The following is a 13,761-nucleotide window of genomic DNA, read 5'->3' on the forward strand; positions in this document are numbered from 1 at the left end:
GGGCAGCTCTGATAGGTCGTAAGAGGTCCTGGCAAGCTCATCCTAGTTCCCACCGAGGGGGCTTCAGGAAAGCAAGGGTATATTCATGTCGTGGGGCCTCCGTCACAAATTGCCACAAACTTGGTGGCTTAAAACCACCCAAATTTACACTCCCAGTCCTGGAGGTCAGACACTGATCGCAGGTTGGTTCCTTCTGGAGGCTCTGAAGGAGAATGTGTTCCTCGCTTCTCCTCTGGCCTCCAGCAGCTGCCGGCCGTTCTCCATATAACTCGGCTTGGGACTTGCAGACCTGGAATCCCTGCCTCTGTCTTCATGTGCTCTTTTCTCCTTAGAGGGACACCGGTCACTGGATTTAGGGTCCAGTCTAAATCTAGGATGATCTTGAGATCCGTAGTTACATCTGTAAAGACTTTTTGGAAACAGTGTCGCGCCCCCTGCTGCCAGGGCTCCAGGGAGAGGTGCTGGGCCGCTGCGGTTGGTTGAGAAGCCCTCTCCTCCTGGGTGTGGTGGTGCGTTTTCTACCAATGGCTTTCTCTGTCCCAGCTGGCAGTGGAGGCCAGCTGGGCTGTGAAGGAGCCCCGTCGTGCAGAGCAGAGTGGTGACCTGGGCCCCACCAGGGCGAGGGCGGTCTCCAGTCGGCCGCATTACTGGGGGCAGGCGTGTTGTGTGCAGGGGGCTGCAGACAATACCTCAGAGGAGCTCTGGCAGAGACCGCCGGGCCGCCAGTCCCCCTGCCACCGCGTGGAAGCACTCCTCTTGGGGAAGGTCTGCTACTGCTGCGCGCTCCTGTCACTGCCCTCCGAGTCACACCACACAGCCACCGATGGCAGTGGCCTCCCCCACGCAGTCCTCGTGGATTTCAGTTTGGTACCCAGCCTAACTGGCCGTCTACCCCCCTTCAGACAACTTAAGCACAGCACACGCTCAGGAGACAAGCACCTGGCTCCACCTCTAGGGGTGACCCCAAGCTGGGGTCCATCTCTGATTTGGGCCTGGTGGCCTATGATAAAGCCAGCCTGGGCAGAGTTGGTGAGTTCTTGGGACACTGACAGGCCCGAGGTGACTGCACCCTGTGGTGAGCTAAACCTGGTTCTGAAAGGCAAACCTCCAGCCACAACCCATTTCCACCTTCTTGCTTTCATGCCACGCTTGGCAATAGGTCCAGGAGCATGGGTGTCTCTCAGGGACCATGTTCACTCCTGGCCTTGCCACCCTGCCCACGTCCTGGAATCCTAGCACGGGAAGGGTGCCAGGCACTGAGGGAGCGGCCTCGCTGCCCGCCTTACTGCCACCCGTGATCTGCTGCCACAGTGGAGCCAGTGCTGGGTACCCGATGTCGGGGACAAGGCCCATGCCGCACACAAACAGCCCTGAGACACTAGCCCTGCTCACAAACACCACTTCAACGCAGAAAGCTTTTGTTTTTTGTTTTTAAGATTTTGACAGAGATCCCAAGTAGGCAAAGAGGTACGCAGAGAGAGGGGAGGGTTGGAGAAGCAAGGCTCCCCACCGAGTAGAGAGCCTGATGCGGGGCTCAATCCCAGGATCCTGAGACCATGACCTGAGCCAAAGGTAGAAGTTTTAACCCAGTGAGCCACCCAGGCACCCCAACTCAGAAGGTTTTAATTTGAAAAAACCCAGAAAACTACAAAACATAAACAATGCAAACAGGGAAAAACAAAGGATCCCACAGAAGCACACTACCCCACATTCTGTAGGGGCACCCTGACCAAGCCTGAGATGGGGCTGTTCCCGAGCTGTTCAAGTCCGAAGAAGGGGACCAGTGCTGTCCTCACGAGGACGTGGGCAGTAGGACTCCCCTTTGCGTTCGACTGCCGAGAGGGCTCAGTGCCGTGCAGCTGAGCGCGCTGACAACATCTGGGCATTCCCTCCTTAGGTTCTGGTGGAAGGTTCAAACCTTGCCAGGCCCTGCTGTCGGCAGGAACCCCCCCATAGCCCTTTTAGCCATGGGAAGGTCCTAGGCCAGGGTCCTGTCCCTGCCCTCCAGCCGCTTCAGACCTGCTCTTCTTTCCCCAAAGGCCTTAAGAACACAAGCCCTGGCGGACCCACCTCGCGTGGGCGCTGTCCAGACTCCATACCCGGCGATACCTCGCTGCGTGGGTGGACTCCACCTGCCTCTGCAGGGACAAGGCACCAGGAGCGCGCCTCTCCGTGGCCTAGACGCCGACCCCGCCCTCCCCATCCCCGCTCCGGCCTGCAGCCCGGCCTGTGCTCCCAGCCGTCCTGTGCTGTTGAACCACACCGAGCTTTAATTGCGGATTCAGCCGATCGAGTCTGCAGTGTCTCCCGTGCACTGGCGCTGGATGACGGACTGTGGCATCATCCTCTCTCCCTAAAGCAGCCCTGGGGGAGCGGAGCCTAGACCTGTGTGTTCAGAACAAAGCTGCAATGAGTGATGCCAGGTGTGCCTGACTGGCTGCGTCCGTCCCAAACGGGTGCTGGCCACTCTATGGGCACTTGGGACAGATAATGCCCTGTGTGAGACAGCCCGGCAGAGAGTCACTCACAAAAAAGCCATCTTAGGGAAAAAAAATGAAAGGCCAAAGGCCCGAAACCCTCTTCTGCGCTGGAGAGCCAGCACCTGGGGGCGTGGGAGTGCCAGCGTGTGCTCCGGGCCATCCACCCATCCTCCCTGAGCCCGGGTGTGGAGGCCCTGCTCTCACCATCACAGACTCGTCCTGCCTTCTTCCCGGAAGTGAGGTGCGGGGAGCAGGCTGGCTGTGCTGAGCCCCGGCCGCCGCTGCTGCTTCAGTGCCCGGTAGGCCTGCACGGCCCGCTCTCTCTCCTCCCTGATAATCCGTTGTCGGGCCAGCGACGTGCTCAGCGGCTGGGACACGCCGCCAGGGCTCAGAAGCCTCCTAAGCATCAGCGATTTCTTCCCAGGCTGAAGAACAGAGACGGAAGCTGAGGCTCAGTTCAGGAAGGAGGAGAGTAACAAAGGGCCCATGTTGGTCCAACGGCTGGATGCCCGGTGAGAACGTGGGACTCCGTGTGTAGCCCCTGGACCAGGCGGCCCTGGGGAACCCCCAGGGCCACTGCCCCCACTTACCTGGTCCCGGCCTGTGCTCGTCGCGGGCCGGGTGGTCAGCTCTGGGGGCTGCAGAGCAACCTCGCCAAACTTCACTGTGTCTGGAGGGGCAGAGGGGCGAAACTGATGTCTCTGGCCGTCGTGGTCCCCACAGAGGCCCAGGTGCTCAGGGCCCACACGACGGCTCCTGGAAGACCTACCTCGGAGCAGCTCCTGCTCCAGCCTCTCTGCTGCCTTCTCTTCCCTTCGCCGCCGGATTCTCTCCAGCCTCCGTTTCTGGAACCTGGGGAAGAAAGCACAACACCCTTCAGGTTCCGCAAGTCTCATCTCACAGAACTCAGAAGGCGGAGGTTACCCCTGCCCAGGAGGGTGCCCCAAGCAGAGGCTGGCAGGCTGCTACCAAGTCCCCAGTCTGGTGACCTCCTCCCCCACAACCGTGCATGCAGAACCACAGGGCCCATTGGGTTCCAAGGCTGCGTTCTCGGGGGGCAATGGTGCCCCCCGAGCACCTCTGACAGTGTCTGGAGACACTCTGGGTTGTCACAACAGCCGTGGGGGTGGGTAGGAGTGCTCCTGGCATCTCGGATAGAGGCTAGAGGCCCAGCTGTCGTCCCACACCCTGTGCCGCACGGAATGGCCCTGCCGCTGACAGTCACTGGCCCCACATGTCGACTGGGCCGCTGCTTCTGAAGGGCCTCTCAGGGCAGCACTGTGTTTGAGAGACGGCTGTGGCTGTAGTGCGTGCTTCCACTTTTCTGTGACTTGCTTTTTGTCACTTGGCCTGACCACAAGCACAGAGCGCTCAGAGGTGGGCAGCACCGTGGGGCTGCTGACCAGCTCCACCTGAAACTTCTGATGAAAGCTGGGACCCGCTCATCTCAAACACTGCAGTTGTGGCAAAAATGCCTCGAAAAGCCCTTGTTTGTTGAAACCACCTCCCCGCCCCTGCCCACAGGCCCAGGGAGGTGGCACAGGGCTTCCTTCCCAGACTTCTCCAGGGCTGGGGCAGGGGCGCTACAGCTGGCGGTGGGCTCCTTCCTGGTGCCGGATGCCACCCTCAGGACCCCTGCAAGGACCTCATTAGGCCCCGGCTGGAGATGCCAGTTTCCCCCCTTTACAGATGAGGCCCGGAGCTGAATGGTCGCAGGACTTGGGTGTGCGGCACAGCTGAAGGCCTCAAACTTCTTTCAGGGCAACGATCCCAGTCGAGGTCCTCAGAGAGGTGGTGGCATCAGCCAGTCAGAAGCGGGGGGAACCCCAGAGCTGCGTGGGGTTCCCCAGGGGCCAGCAACCCCTCCTGAGGGACCACCAGCCTTGTCTTTTTCCCCTTCTGTTGCAACTAGCCAGGGTGGACAACAGGCCCTTGACCTCACCTGGCTCTTGGGCCCCCTTGATGCTTTCCCAGAGAAAGGGAAAGACGAAGATAGGCCTTCAGAGTTCCGTGGGCTCAGAGACTCCCTGAACCCCCAGGGTTGAAAAGCTCTGACGTAGAGAAAAACACTCAGCAACGGACCAAGTTTTCACTTCCGTGCTCCCCCTGAATCACGGGGTGGAGCTCCCCCAGCAAGGAAACACTGTCGCTGTAGAGAACGGTCACGGGCTGCTACCCCACCGCACTCACGCTTTCTTCTGCTCTGACTTCTCCTTCTTGGGAGCCGCCTGTGCCTCGGGCTGTCGCACCGCCTGGTTTTCGCTGAGAAAGAGCACGTGCTGGGCCTCCTGCTCCATTCGCTGGATGTAGGCCCTGTCAGACTCCCACTTCTTCTGCTTGAATTTGGGGACAGCGATGTCTGGCTCCGCTCCCTTTGCTTCCTTCTCCAATGTCTTCCTGAAGGCCACCTGGGCTGAGGACAAAAGGAGAGGTCAGGGGTGCGGTGCCAGGCTGGCGGCTCAGTTCCCTGCCCGGGGCCATAGGGAAGGAAGACCAGACTCAAGTCAGGGCAGCCCAATGACAGCCGCTGAACGTTCACAATGCCCAGCCCAGGCACCCGTGTGGGTGGGAGCCCCCCAGCCCACCGCTGCACATCACAGATGTCCACCATGGCTCGGCCAAGAAAGAAAATAGAGAAGAATCTAAATGTTATTTAATCACCCACGGAGGACTGCTGACTACTCTATGTCCATGGGAAGATTTCACGGCGCAAACCCAGGACATTAAGCACGGCACAGAACGAACGTGTAGCGTTCTCATCGTAAGTATGTGAAAGTGAACAGGATGTTCCTCTCGGGCAGGCACGGCAGAACACGAAGGCGGAAGAGGAGGATCCAGAGACAGGGAGAGAGGCTATACCGCGCCTCATACCTTCCACCATTTGCTTCACCACGGCTGTGAGTTTGTCTTAAACATCCAAAAGCAAGAGCCAGCCCAGTAATGCACAGTTCAAACCGGGGCCAGTGTGCACCCTCTCCTCTCACTTTCCCTGCCTCTTTCTGTCGCTATGTCTTCGGCGGTCGTATAACCCCCAAAGAAAAGCGTGAGGGTTACAAAGAAATTATAAAACTTGTATTTGGGAAGACAAATGTATATACACGAAACACCAACATGCCGGACTCCCTTCCCCCAAATGACCCAACTGTTATCTCTGGCACAGGCTGACCGGTGGGCACCCAACCTGGCCTCTGGGTGAGGGGTTGGAAAGGTGAGCTGTTCCGGGGCAGGTGTGGGGGGGGTGTCTGATCAAGTCCCTCCTTAACCTCCAGAAAACATCCACTTCTCTCCCCCAGTTTCTGCACTCCCGTCCAAGAAACGGCCGTTTCTCACTTGCAAGACCTGGCCGGCCCTGTCCGCTCCTCAAATCGTCACACAGGGATCTTTCCTCAAAGTCAGTCTGAACCCACCATCCCTTCTGATGGAGCTCCATGGCTTGGGAGGGGAACCAACAATGCTCACAGGAGGCCCTGAAACCACACTGCATCTGCCAGCCCCTCGGTGGCCCCGGTGACACCAGGCTTGGTCAGCGCTCCACAGCTCCCGCACCTTCAGACCACTGGGCGCGGGTGGATCGCTGCTGTCCAGAGGCCATTCAACACTTCGGCATCTCAGCGGACTGGGGCGCCCCGAGCTGCGCCGCCTCCCGGACGAGCGTGCGGTTACCTTGTCTCCTCCTCTCTCTGTTACTGACGCGACTTCCCATCTCCTGGCGGCTCCTCATGATCTCTCGCAGCCGGAAGGGGATTTCCTGCTCATCCTGGTTCTGGGGCTTGCAATTCACCTGCTTCTTTTCTCTGCTGGGAGCGAGAACAGGAGGGTGAGACGCGCCCCTGGCTCGGCCGAAGCAGAACCCGAGACACCGCAGCTGGGCCTGGAAAGCGAACCTGGGGGGCCGGCCTGGCTGCCGGGGCCAGGCGAGGGAGCATCCTCCCCGGAGACCGCCCGAGCTGGGCTCTCGCAGGACGGTGGGGTGAGGGGCGCTCCCGGAGCCGCAGGAGGGCAGGGACCGCACCCCGGAAGGGGGCCAGTGCCACGCCGGGGGGACCCTCGCGCCTCCGCTCACCAGGCGATCCTCCCACGCCGCCAGGCCGGACGGAGCGGGGGGCCAGGTAGGGACGGCGGGAGACCCACCTGCGCGGTCCGGGACACGGCGCTGAGCGCGGCGTCCCCCGCACCTGCTGCTGCCGCCCCCGCGGCCGCCCAGGACCCCCAAGCACCGCCGGCGCCACGGGCACAGCACCGCGGCGCCCGAGTCGCGCCATCCGCACGCCGGGTGCTCCCAGAGTAAGCCACTTCCGCCCTTCCACGCAGTCCCGCCCCACGACCGCCATTTCCGCTTCCTGCGCTCAGCTCTGCGACCATTGGGGCGGTGCTGCTCTCGGGCGAGCTGGGATTGGGCAGAGCGGCCGCCCCTCACGCGCTGGGGCGGGGCGGGGGGGGCTCGGGCTGCGGCGCGCGTGCGCCCGGGCCGGGCAGCGGGTGATGCTGCTCCGGAGATTGGTTGCGGGAGGCCGGACGGTGGCCGCCGCTGCCCGCGGTCCGGCAAGTACCGGCGAGGCGGGCGCCGGGGCGGGGCGCGTTCGGGGGGCGGGGGCCCGGTAGGGACAGAGACTCCGGGCCCGCGCCGCCTGCTGTCGTTCTGTCCCAGCCCCGGCTCCGCGGGCAGCGCCGCCCCGCGCGGGCCGGGCTGTGTCCAGTCCCTCGGGAGAGCCGCAGTGGTCGAGGAGCTGGTGCTCCTCGCCGGAGTTGGAGTGAATAAGGAAGGCAGGGCGGGGGCAGTCAGTGTGGAGCGCCCCGGGCACCAGCGAGCAGGGGACTGGACGCTGGGGCCGGGGCTGGAGAAGGGGGGAGGCTGCCCTCGCGATCTTTGCGGGGTGAACTGGAGGAGGACAGGGAAGGAGGGGCGGTGCGTCAGGTAGGATGGTCAGAGGCGAGGCGCGCGGCAGCAGGGGTCGGAGGGAGCCGCCGCTGTGTGACCGCAGCCCGTGAGCTTCCACCTGCCCCCACTTCTGCCCAAGGAGGAGGGGTCCCAGGGCGCCCCCCACCCCCCATCTGCGGGAGTGCACGCCCAGTGCCTGTCCCTGAACCTAGCATTTCTCCAGGCCTGTGTCCACTTTGCAGACGGGAACCCGAGTCTGCAGATGAAGTAACTCGTCCAAGATCTCCCGGCAGTGAGGAATGGGGGGGCGCCTGCAGCCCCCGCCAGCGACCCGGGCTGAAATTTCCCTGGAGCTGGGGGCGGGCAGGGCTCACCAGTGTGTGTCTTCTCAGGGGCCATGTCGATTCTCCAGCTGGGACCGGTGCCTAAGGCTTCCTGGAGGCGGCAGCATTCTTAGCAGGCCGCATGTCTGGGTCCACGCCTGTGAAGGCCACAGAAATTTCCAGAAGGACCCTGCAGAGGAGGGCTCTCAGGCATGTGCTGAGGGCAGCAGGCCACCCAAGTCGTCCATCCCTGGCAGGGCCGCCCCTGAGCCCCTGTACCCCCCACCGCCTGACCTTCAGCCCCCCACAAACTGCTGCATGAGTGGCTGCCCCAGCTGCGTGTGGGTGGAGTACACAGACGCACTGCTGCAGCACTACCGGGATGGCGGGGAGCGCGCCCTGGCTGCCCTCGAGGAGCACGTGGCCGACGAGAACCTCAAGGCCTTCCTCAGGATGGAGATCCAGCTCCGAGTGAGGGGTGGAGGCTGAGCCCACTGGCCCAGCACCCACACCGGCTCCAGCCTCCTCCGTCCTCCTCAGGAAGCATCACGGAGCTTGACGGGTGGCCCTTCGTGTCAGGCTGGACTAGGAGGAATTACCGATTGACTTGATCTGAGAATAAATAAGCCTTACGTGAGGTTGTCAAAGAAAGGGCGTGCGGCTTGCCTTTGAACTTTCATTGAGAGCCTGCAGGTTTGCCCAATTGTGAGGGCCAAGTAAGGTCCATGTCTTTGACGAGCCACGTGATGACCGCCCCCGGAGTCCCCTTCCATGTCCCAGCACCCAGAAGTCCTACCCCAAGGTCCGCTGTGGTTATTCTCAGTGGCAGAGGGAGGACTGTCTGGGCCCATGAAGTTGCTGTTGGCAAAGCCCTTGGCCAGTGTGAACACCTGTCGGCAGCCTGGGAAGGCCCCCTCCTTCCAGCTGCTGGGCTCCCTGGGGAGATGTCCACTCACCAGCCAGCTAGAAGGCTGGTGATCAGCCCTCGGGGGTCTGAGCCTCCAGTCCTTCCAACCCACTTAGACACGATGACCCAGGCAACTGACCTAGGGCCTCCAGCACCAGCCCTAGAATCAGCCTCCCGGCGCTAGCCTGGTCCTCAGCTGCAGACCCGGCTTCGGGACCACTCCACCCAGACAGTCCTCCCTCTGCCACCGAGAATAACCACAGCGGACCTTGGGGCAGGACTTCTGGGTGCTGGGACATGGAAGGGGACTCTGGGGGCAGTCATCACATGGCTCGGGAAGAACTTTTTCTTAGCGCCCTCACTGCCAATCCCCGTCTCCTGCTCACCCGCATCATGGACATTGTCCCAACTTACCTCCCTCCCCCCAAAATTCCAAGTGCCCATACCAGTAGCCTGGATGGGGAAGGAGTTGAAGGGACTTCATGTTTTCTCTCTCCTCATTTAGAGAAAACACTAAGATTGCAGGGTGAACTCAGGAGGGGTTCGAGCTGATAAACAGGCTTCCCAGGTAGGGGCCTTTAACGTAAAGCTGGCGTGTTACATAGAGATGTGTGGGCGAGAACGGAAGCAAAATGCAGGGCCTAGTTAGACACCCGTGGCTCAGGCCATCTTTGTGGATGACCGCGTGCCTTCCAGGAACAGGGTTTACGGCGCCCCATGCCTATTGGGCTGTATCTCACAGAGCATCTCTCTCTCTTTTTTTTTTTTTTTTAAGATTTTATTTATTTGTCAGAGAGAGAGGAGAGCGAGCGAGCACAGGCAGACAGAGTGGCAGGCAGAGGCAGAGGGAGAAGCAGGCTCCCCGCCAAGCAAGGAGCCCGATGTGGGACTCGATCCCAGGACGCTGGGACCATGACCCGAGCCGAAGGCAGCTGCTTAACCAACTGAGCCACCCAGGCATCCCCAGAGCATCTCTTTTAACACGGTCTCCTGTAGATTCAAAGAAGTCCCAGAAAGAGAAAGCTTTTCTCCAGGGACAACAGCAAAGCTTGGCAGGCTCTGAGGCTCCATGAAGGGCGGCTTATCACAGAGATGTGGAGGTTTTCCATATTTTTCTCCAAAATGCAGATTTATAGGAGGTTTTCTGTATGTACCTGGGTACACACATGCATACACATCTGAAGGATCCTACTGAGTTAGCGCTACTGCGGAATGACAGAATCACAGTGAAGTCCTGTCCCAGGTCAGCCGCTGGCCTTGCTCCCTCCGGCAAGGCAGGCTCCTCCTCCACGCAGCCCACGGCAGTCAGGGATGCCCGCGCAGCACCAGCCCAGTCACACGGCTGCGGGTCTTGGCTGCCCATTGGTTTGTTTCATAGGCACTGGCTGGCCATCTGTGACATGTCCGGACCTGGGCTAGAAGCTGCAATCCAGCAGAAACCTCTGCTGTGTTCCACTCCAACATGGAAGACGGAGGTTAACATGAGCATTATCTGGACGCACAACTCTAGGAGCATGAACGAGTTCTAGCTGCCATGAGGTCCTGTGAAAGGGCCATCCTGCTCTATCCTGGGGGGTCGCCCTGAGGAAATGACCCTGGGGCAGGGCTCTGAAGTCCTGGGAAGAGGGAGCAGAACAAGTGAGGAGAGGTGCACCTCACGCCAACAGAGCAGCAGGTGCAAAGATCCTGGGGTAGAAGAAGGGGCCAGGAGCATGGAGAACGAGGCAGATGGATGAAAGGTGAGGTCCAAGAGGTAGACAGTGGCCAGACTACATGGGACTTTGGGGGCCATGAAGGTGGATGCTTTAGAGATCAGAGAACTGAAAGTGGGGAGACCCAGGACCTCAGCCAGGACAATTTCTTCATTTCCAAGACAAGCAGCTTGACTACCAAGCAGCCCGTGATGGCACGTCCCGTCCCTGTCCCGGTCCCATCCTCAGCCCTTCCCTCATCTCCCTGAGCCCTTAGGGGTGATGCCCTCCCACCACCCTCCCGAGTGGCCCTGCCAATCTCATTAGTGTTGTGTTGGGGGTCATCCTAATCCACTTACCCAGAGGCAGGATAAATGCCCAGCCGGCCCCCTGCTGGGGGATGCCTGGACACTCACACCCACGGCCTCCTGAGACCTGCCCAGAGCTTGGTGAGTCCTGACCTTCCTCAGCCGCTCTCTTGGCGGCCACTTACCCGGGGGGGTGGGTGTCTGTGCAGACGGTGGGGAGTTGGTGGGCTTCTCACCGCCGTGCTGATGGCTGGAGCCACAGGAGTCTGTCTGCTGTCCTCGTCGGAGGGGCTCCCCACCTGGTCACTCTCAGTTCCCCCATATCTAAGGTTGGTTGCAGGCAGTCCCCAAGGCCAGCAATGGTCTAGTGGACCTTGGGCCATGCACTCTCAGCCAACTTGAGTGGTCCTCAGCCGGAGACTGGACTGTGGCTGGGGCCGCTGGGAGAGCTTGGCCTGTGGTTTCCACGAGGCTAGCGTCTGACAAGGAGTTCCGTCTGGGTCAGGGCTGTGCACACTGGGCCCATGACTGGGACTGGGCAGCCTACACCATCTAAGCTGTGAGGGGTGGGCGTGATGGGGCCTGAACAGCCAGGACCACCAGGCCTGCTGCAGGTCAGCTTGGACCCCGTGTATGTCCTCCTGGGCTGATGCAGTTTCTGGCAAGGGGCATGAATGTTAGGAAAGATCCGTGGTGGGGTGTGCCTGGTACTGGGCGCCCACCCCCACCACCCAGCCTGCTTCGCCTGCCCGTCGGTCTCAGCCATGAGGTTCTAGCCTGCAGCTGGTGGCAGCCCAAGGCTGGCCTCAGGCACTACAGCCCACAGGACCGGGGTGGCAAAGGGGGCCCACGGGGTGGTGTCAGGGTCTCCTGTCTGCATCCTGTGGTTTAACCCCAGAACCTTCTAGACTCACGGTGGCCCGGAGGGATTAGAGTCACCCTCTGGGGCTAATAGGCTTAGGGGAAGCTGGGTTGCCCTTGACCAGGGTCAGTGGGGCTTAGGACATCTAGGGAGAAGCGGGGGGGGAGGGGGTCGCCCTGTGCAGCAGGTTCACGGACACCAGCAGGTGATACTGGTGCCCAGGGCAGCCTCTTAGCACAGTGAGTGGCTGGGGTATTTACCAGCAGAGGGAAGAAACTGCGGGAGGTGGCGGTTGCTCAGCTCAGCTCGGGACTTCCGAGACAGGGCCCTTCCTGCCGGGCACCTTGCCCTCCATTTCTCTTGTCATCCTTCGTTGGCACAGCTAGATGCCTGGCATGCTGCCAGGAGTGAGGCTGAGTGTCGCTACCCCCAGGAATTGGGGTGGGGTGCGCAGAAGGGGAGACAGCTGAGCGGGGTGCACCTGGGGTCCTCCTGCCCGACCCCAGGTGGAGACCCACGTGGAGATGGCGGGGGGCCACCATTGAGGTCGTGCTCAGGACCCCCGGGTTTCCTGTTTCAGGAATTTCTTTGTTCTACTGGATTGAGACCTGCAAGGGAGGCAGAAGCAAGGGGGCTGACCGGGACCCACCCTCTTGGTGTGTCCCCAGCCCACGGCGTGAGGGAATCTAGAAGGCAGAGTTTGCCGTGGGGTCTCTCCCAGCCTGGCCATGAACCTGGAGCCACCCAAGGCCGAGATCCGCTCAGCCACCAGGGTGACAGGGGGGCCCGTCACTCCCAGAAAAGGGCCCCCCAAATTTAAGCAGCGGCAAACCAGACAATTCAAGAGCAAGCCCCCCAAGAAAGGTGTCCAAGGGTAAGCAGAGCTGGTGGAGGGTGCCCCGCAGGCTACACAGGAAGTGGGGGGCTGGCCTCCACACCAGGGGGCTGGGCCACCCTTTCTTAGCCGGGGGCCTGAGGGTCCCCCATTCCTCAGCTCGGGCGGTGGGAGGGCTCAGGGACTCCTGTCACCCTCTACCTGTTGCTGCCAAATGGACCTGGAGACCACGCCCACGGCCACTTAGGCCACAGCCACAGTCCTCGCGCCCTTGTGTGTCCCTGCACACACGCGCAGCCAGGGCACACTGGCAGACACTCAAGCACATGTGCGCTCCCACGCACCCCCACTGCCCTCTTTCCGGCCACTGGCCCTGACCACCCTGTCCCGCAGGTTTGGGGACGACATCCCTGGAATGGAAGGTCTGGGAACAGGTATGACGGCCGCCAGGTTCTTCCCGGGTCCCCCCCCAACTCTCCTGCCTGTCCATGTGCCTGGGGCCCCATGCTCCCTCCGGTTTTTCCAGCCAGAGCTCACCTAGAGCACCACCCCAAGCCTGTCCTCCTTTCTCTGCCCCAACATCGAGCTTTGGGCCTCCCCGAGGTGGGGCTGTTCGCATTCAGTGGGTTTACTGGATACTTGGAGGAGGCCTTGCTGACCCCTCTGTCTCCCTGGCGTGCTACACCCACCTTCTAACACTTGACACCCTCAAGCTGGCATGCCCTGCGGGGGAGGGCTCTCCACCCAGGACTTCTGCTCTCACCACTTGGGGTGCAAACGACAGGGTCTTGGGGAGTGGTAGCCCCTGAGGCCAGGAGCCTCCTGGTGTCACTGTTCCTTCTCCTGCAGACATCACGGTCATCTGCCCGTGGGAGGCGTTCAACCACCTGGAGCTCCACGAACTGGCCCAGTATGGCATCATCTAGCTCCAGGGCCTGACCCGGAGCCTCGGGGCCGTCTCCCCTGCTGCCCGCTGCAACCCCTGCTCAGGATTCCTGTGAGGAGCCCCTCCCCTACCAAGCGTGTCCAGATTGCCCGGTTTGTGTCTGGAGACCCCTGTAGGGTGGCAACCTCAGGCCCCCAGATGCCAGTTTCCAGAAGTGCACCAGCTCCCTGTCAGACACCTCAGGGCCAGGCAGGCTCTGCTCAGCCTCCAGAAACACTGGCCCACGGATATTCTCTTAGGGCTGGAAAGCCAGAGCAGGGTCTCCCAGGAATGTTCGTCACAGGCCACTCCTGTCCTGGTGTCTGGTGATGAGAACAAGCTCCCCTCACTAGCCCTTCCCAGCTGCTGCCCTTGGGTTGGGGATGCCTGGGGGGAGTCCTGGCGGTGCCTGAATAACAAGTCTCCAAATCCCTCACCGGCAGGAAACGTCCTATCCAACGTAGCCCGTGCATGCTGTCCTGGTTTAAAAATAAAATTCGCATGCCGCCGTTCACTCGGCTGGAGTGTGGGGGGGCGGACACGGTCCGAGG

The 13,761-nt window shown here is 61.3% G+C and overlaps 3 protein-coding genes across 3 annotated transcripts; 2 read left to right on the forward strand and 1 right to left on the reverse strand.

Moving 5' to 3' along the window:
* Window positions 1-1,558: 1,558 nt before the first annotated feature.
* CCDC137 (coiled-coil domain containing 137) lies at window positions 1,559-6,779 on the reverse strand. Its single transcript, XM_047708692.1, is given in 9 exon segments — window positions 1,559-2,385; window positions 2,685-2,703; window positions 2,706-2,749; window positions 2,752-2,905; window positions 3,071-3,150; window positions 3,250-3,332; window positions 4,671-4,893; window positions 6,144-6,277; window positions 6,612-6,779. Coding segments are annotated over 9 exon segments (900 nt in total). The 5' UTR covers window positions 6,743-6,779; the 3' UTR covers window positions 1,559-2,353.
* A 93-nt stretch (window positions 6,780-6,872) lies between these two features.
* On the forward strand, window positions 6,873-8,333 carry OXLD1 (oxidoreductase like domain containing 1). Its single transcript, XM_047708710.1, has 2 exons — window positions 6,873-7,022; window positions 7,752-8,333. Exons 1-2 carry the CDS (start codon window positions 6,963-6,965, stop codon window positions 8,169-8,171), a joined length of 480 nt encoding a protein of 159 aa, XP_047564666.1. The 5' UTR covers window positions 6,873-6,962; the 3' UTR covers window positions 8,172-8,333.
* Window positions 8,334-9,489: 1,156 nt separating this feature from the next.
* PDE6G (phosphodiesterase 6G) lies at window positions 9,490-13,715 on the forward strand. The gene is made up of 3 exons (XM_047708717.1): window positions 9,490-12,324; window positions 12,679-12,719; window positions 13,135-13,715. The coding sequence occupies exons 1-3, from the start codon at window positions 12,179-12,181 to the stop codon at window positions 13,209-13,211; spliced, it is 264 nt and encodes an 87-aa protein (XP_047564673.1). The 5' UTR covers window positions 9,490-12,178; the 3' UTR covers window positions 13,212-13,715.
* The last annotated feature ends 46 nt before the right edge of the window (window positions 13,716-13,761 follow it).

The sequence above is a fragment of the Lutra lutra genome, chromosome 16, assembly GCF_902655055.1.
Source record: "Lutra lutra chromosome 16, mLutLut1.2, whole genome shotgun sequence".
Taxonomy (NCBI): domain Eukaryota; kingdom Metazoa; phylum Chordata; class Mammalia; order Carnivora; family Mustelidae; genus Lutra; species Lutra lutra.

What these genes read in the sequence shown, in the direction of transcription:
- OXLD1 (XM_047708710.1), top strand. Translation starts at nt 6,963, where the DNA reads ATGCTGCTCCGGAGATTGGTTGCGGGAGGCCGGACGGTGGCCGCCGCT. An exon ending in CCGCCGCTGCCCGCGGTCCG is followed by an intron (nt 7,023 to 7,751) that starts GCAAGTACCGGC and finishes GTGTCTTCTCAG; the next exon opens with GGGCCATGTCGATTCTCCAG.
- PDE6G (XM_047708717.1), top strand. Translation starts at nt 12,179, where the DNA reads ATGAACCTGGAGCCACCCAAGGCCGAGATCCGCTCAGCCACCAGGGTG. An exon ending in CCCAAGAAAGGTGTCCAAGG is followed by an intron (nt 12,325 to 12,678) that starts GTAAGCAGAGCT and finishes CCTGTCCCGCAG; the next exon opens with GTTTGGGGACGACATCCCTG. An exon ending in AATGGAAGGTCTGGGAACAG is followed by an intron (nt 12,720 to 13,134) that starts GTATGACGGCCG and finishes CTTCTCCTGCAG; the next exon opens with ACATCACGGTCATCTGCCCG.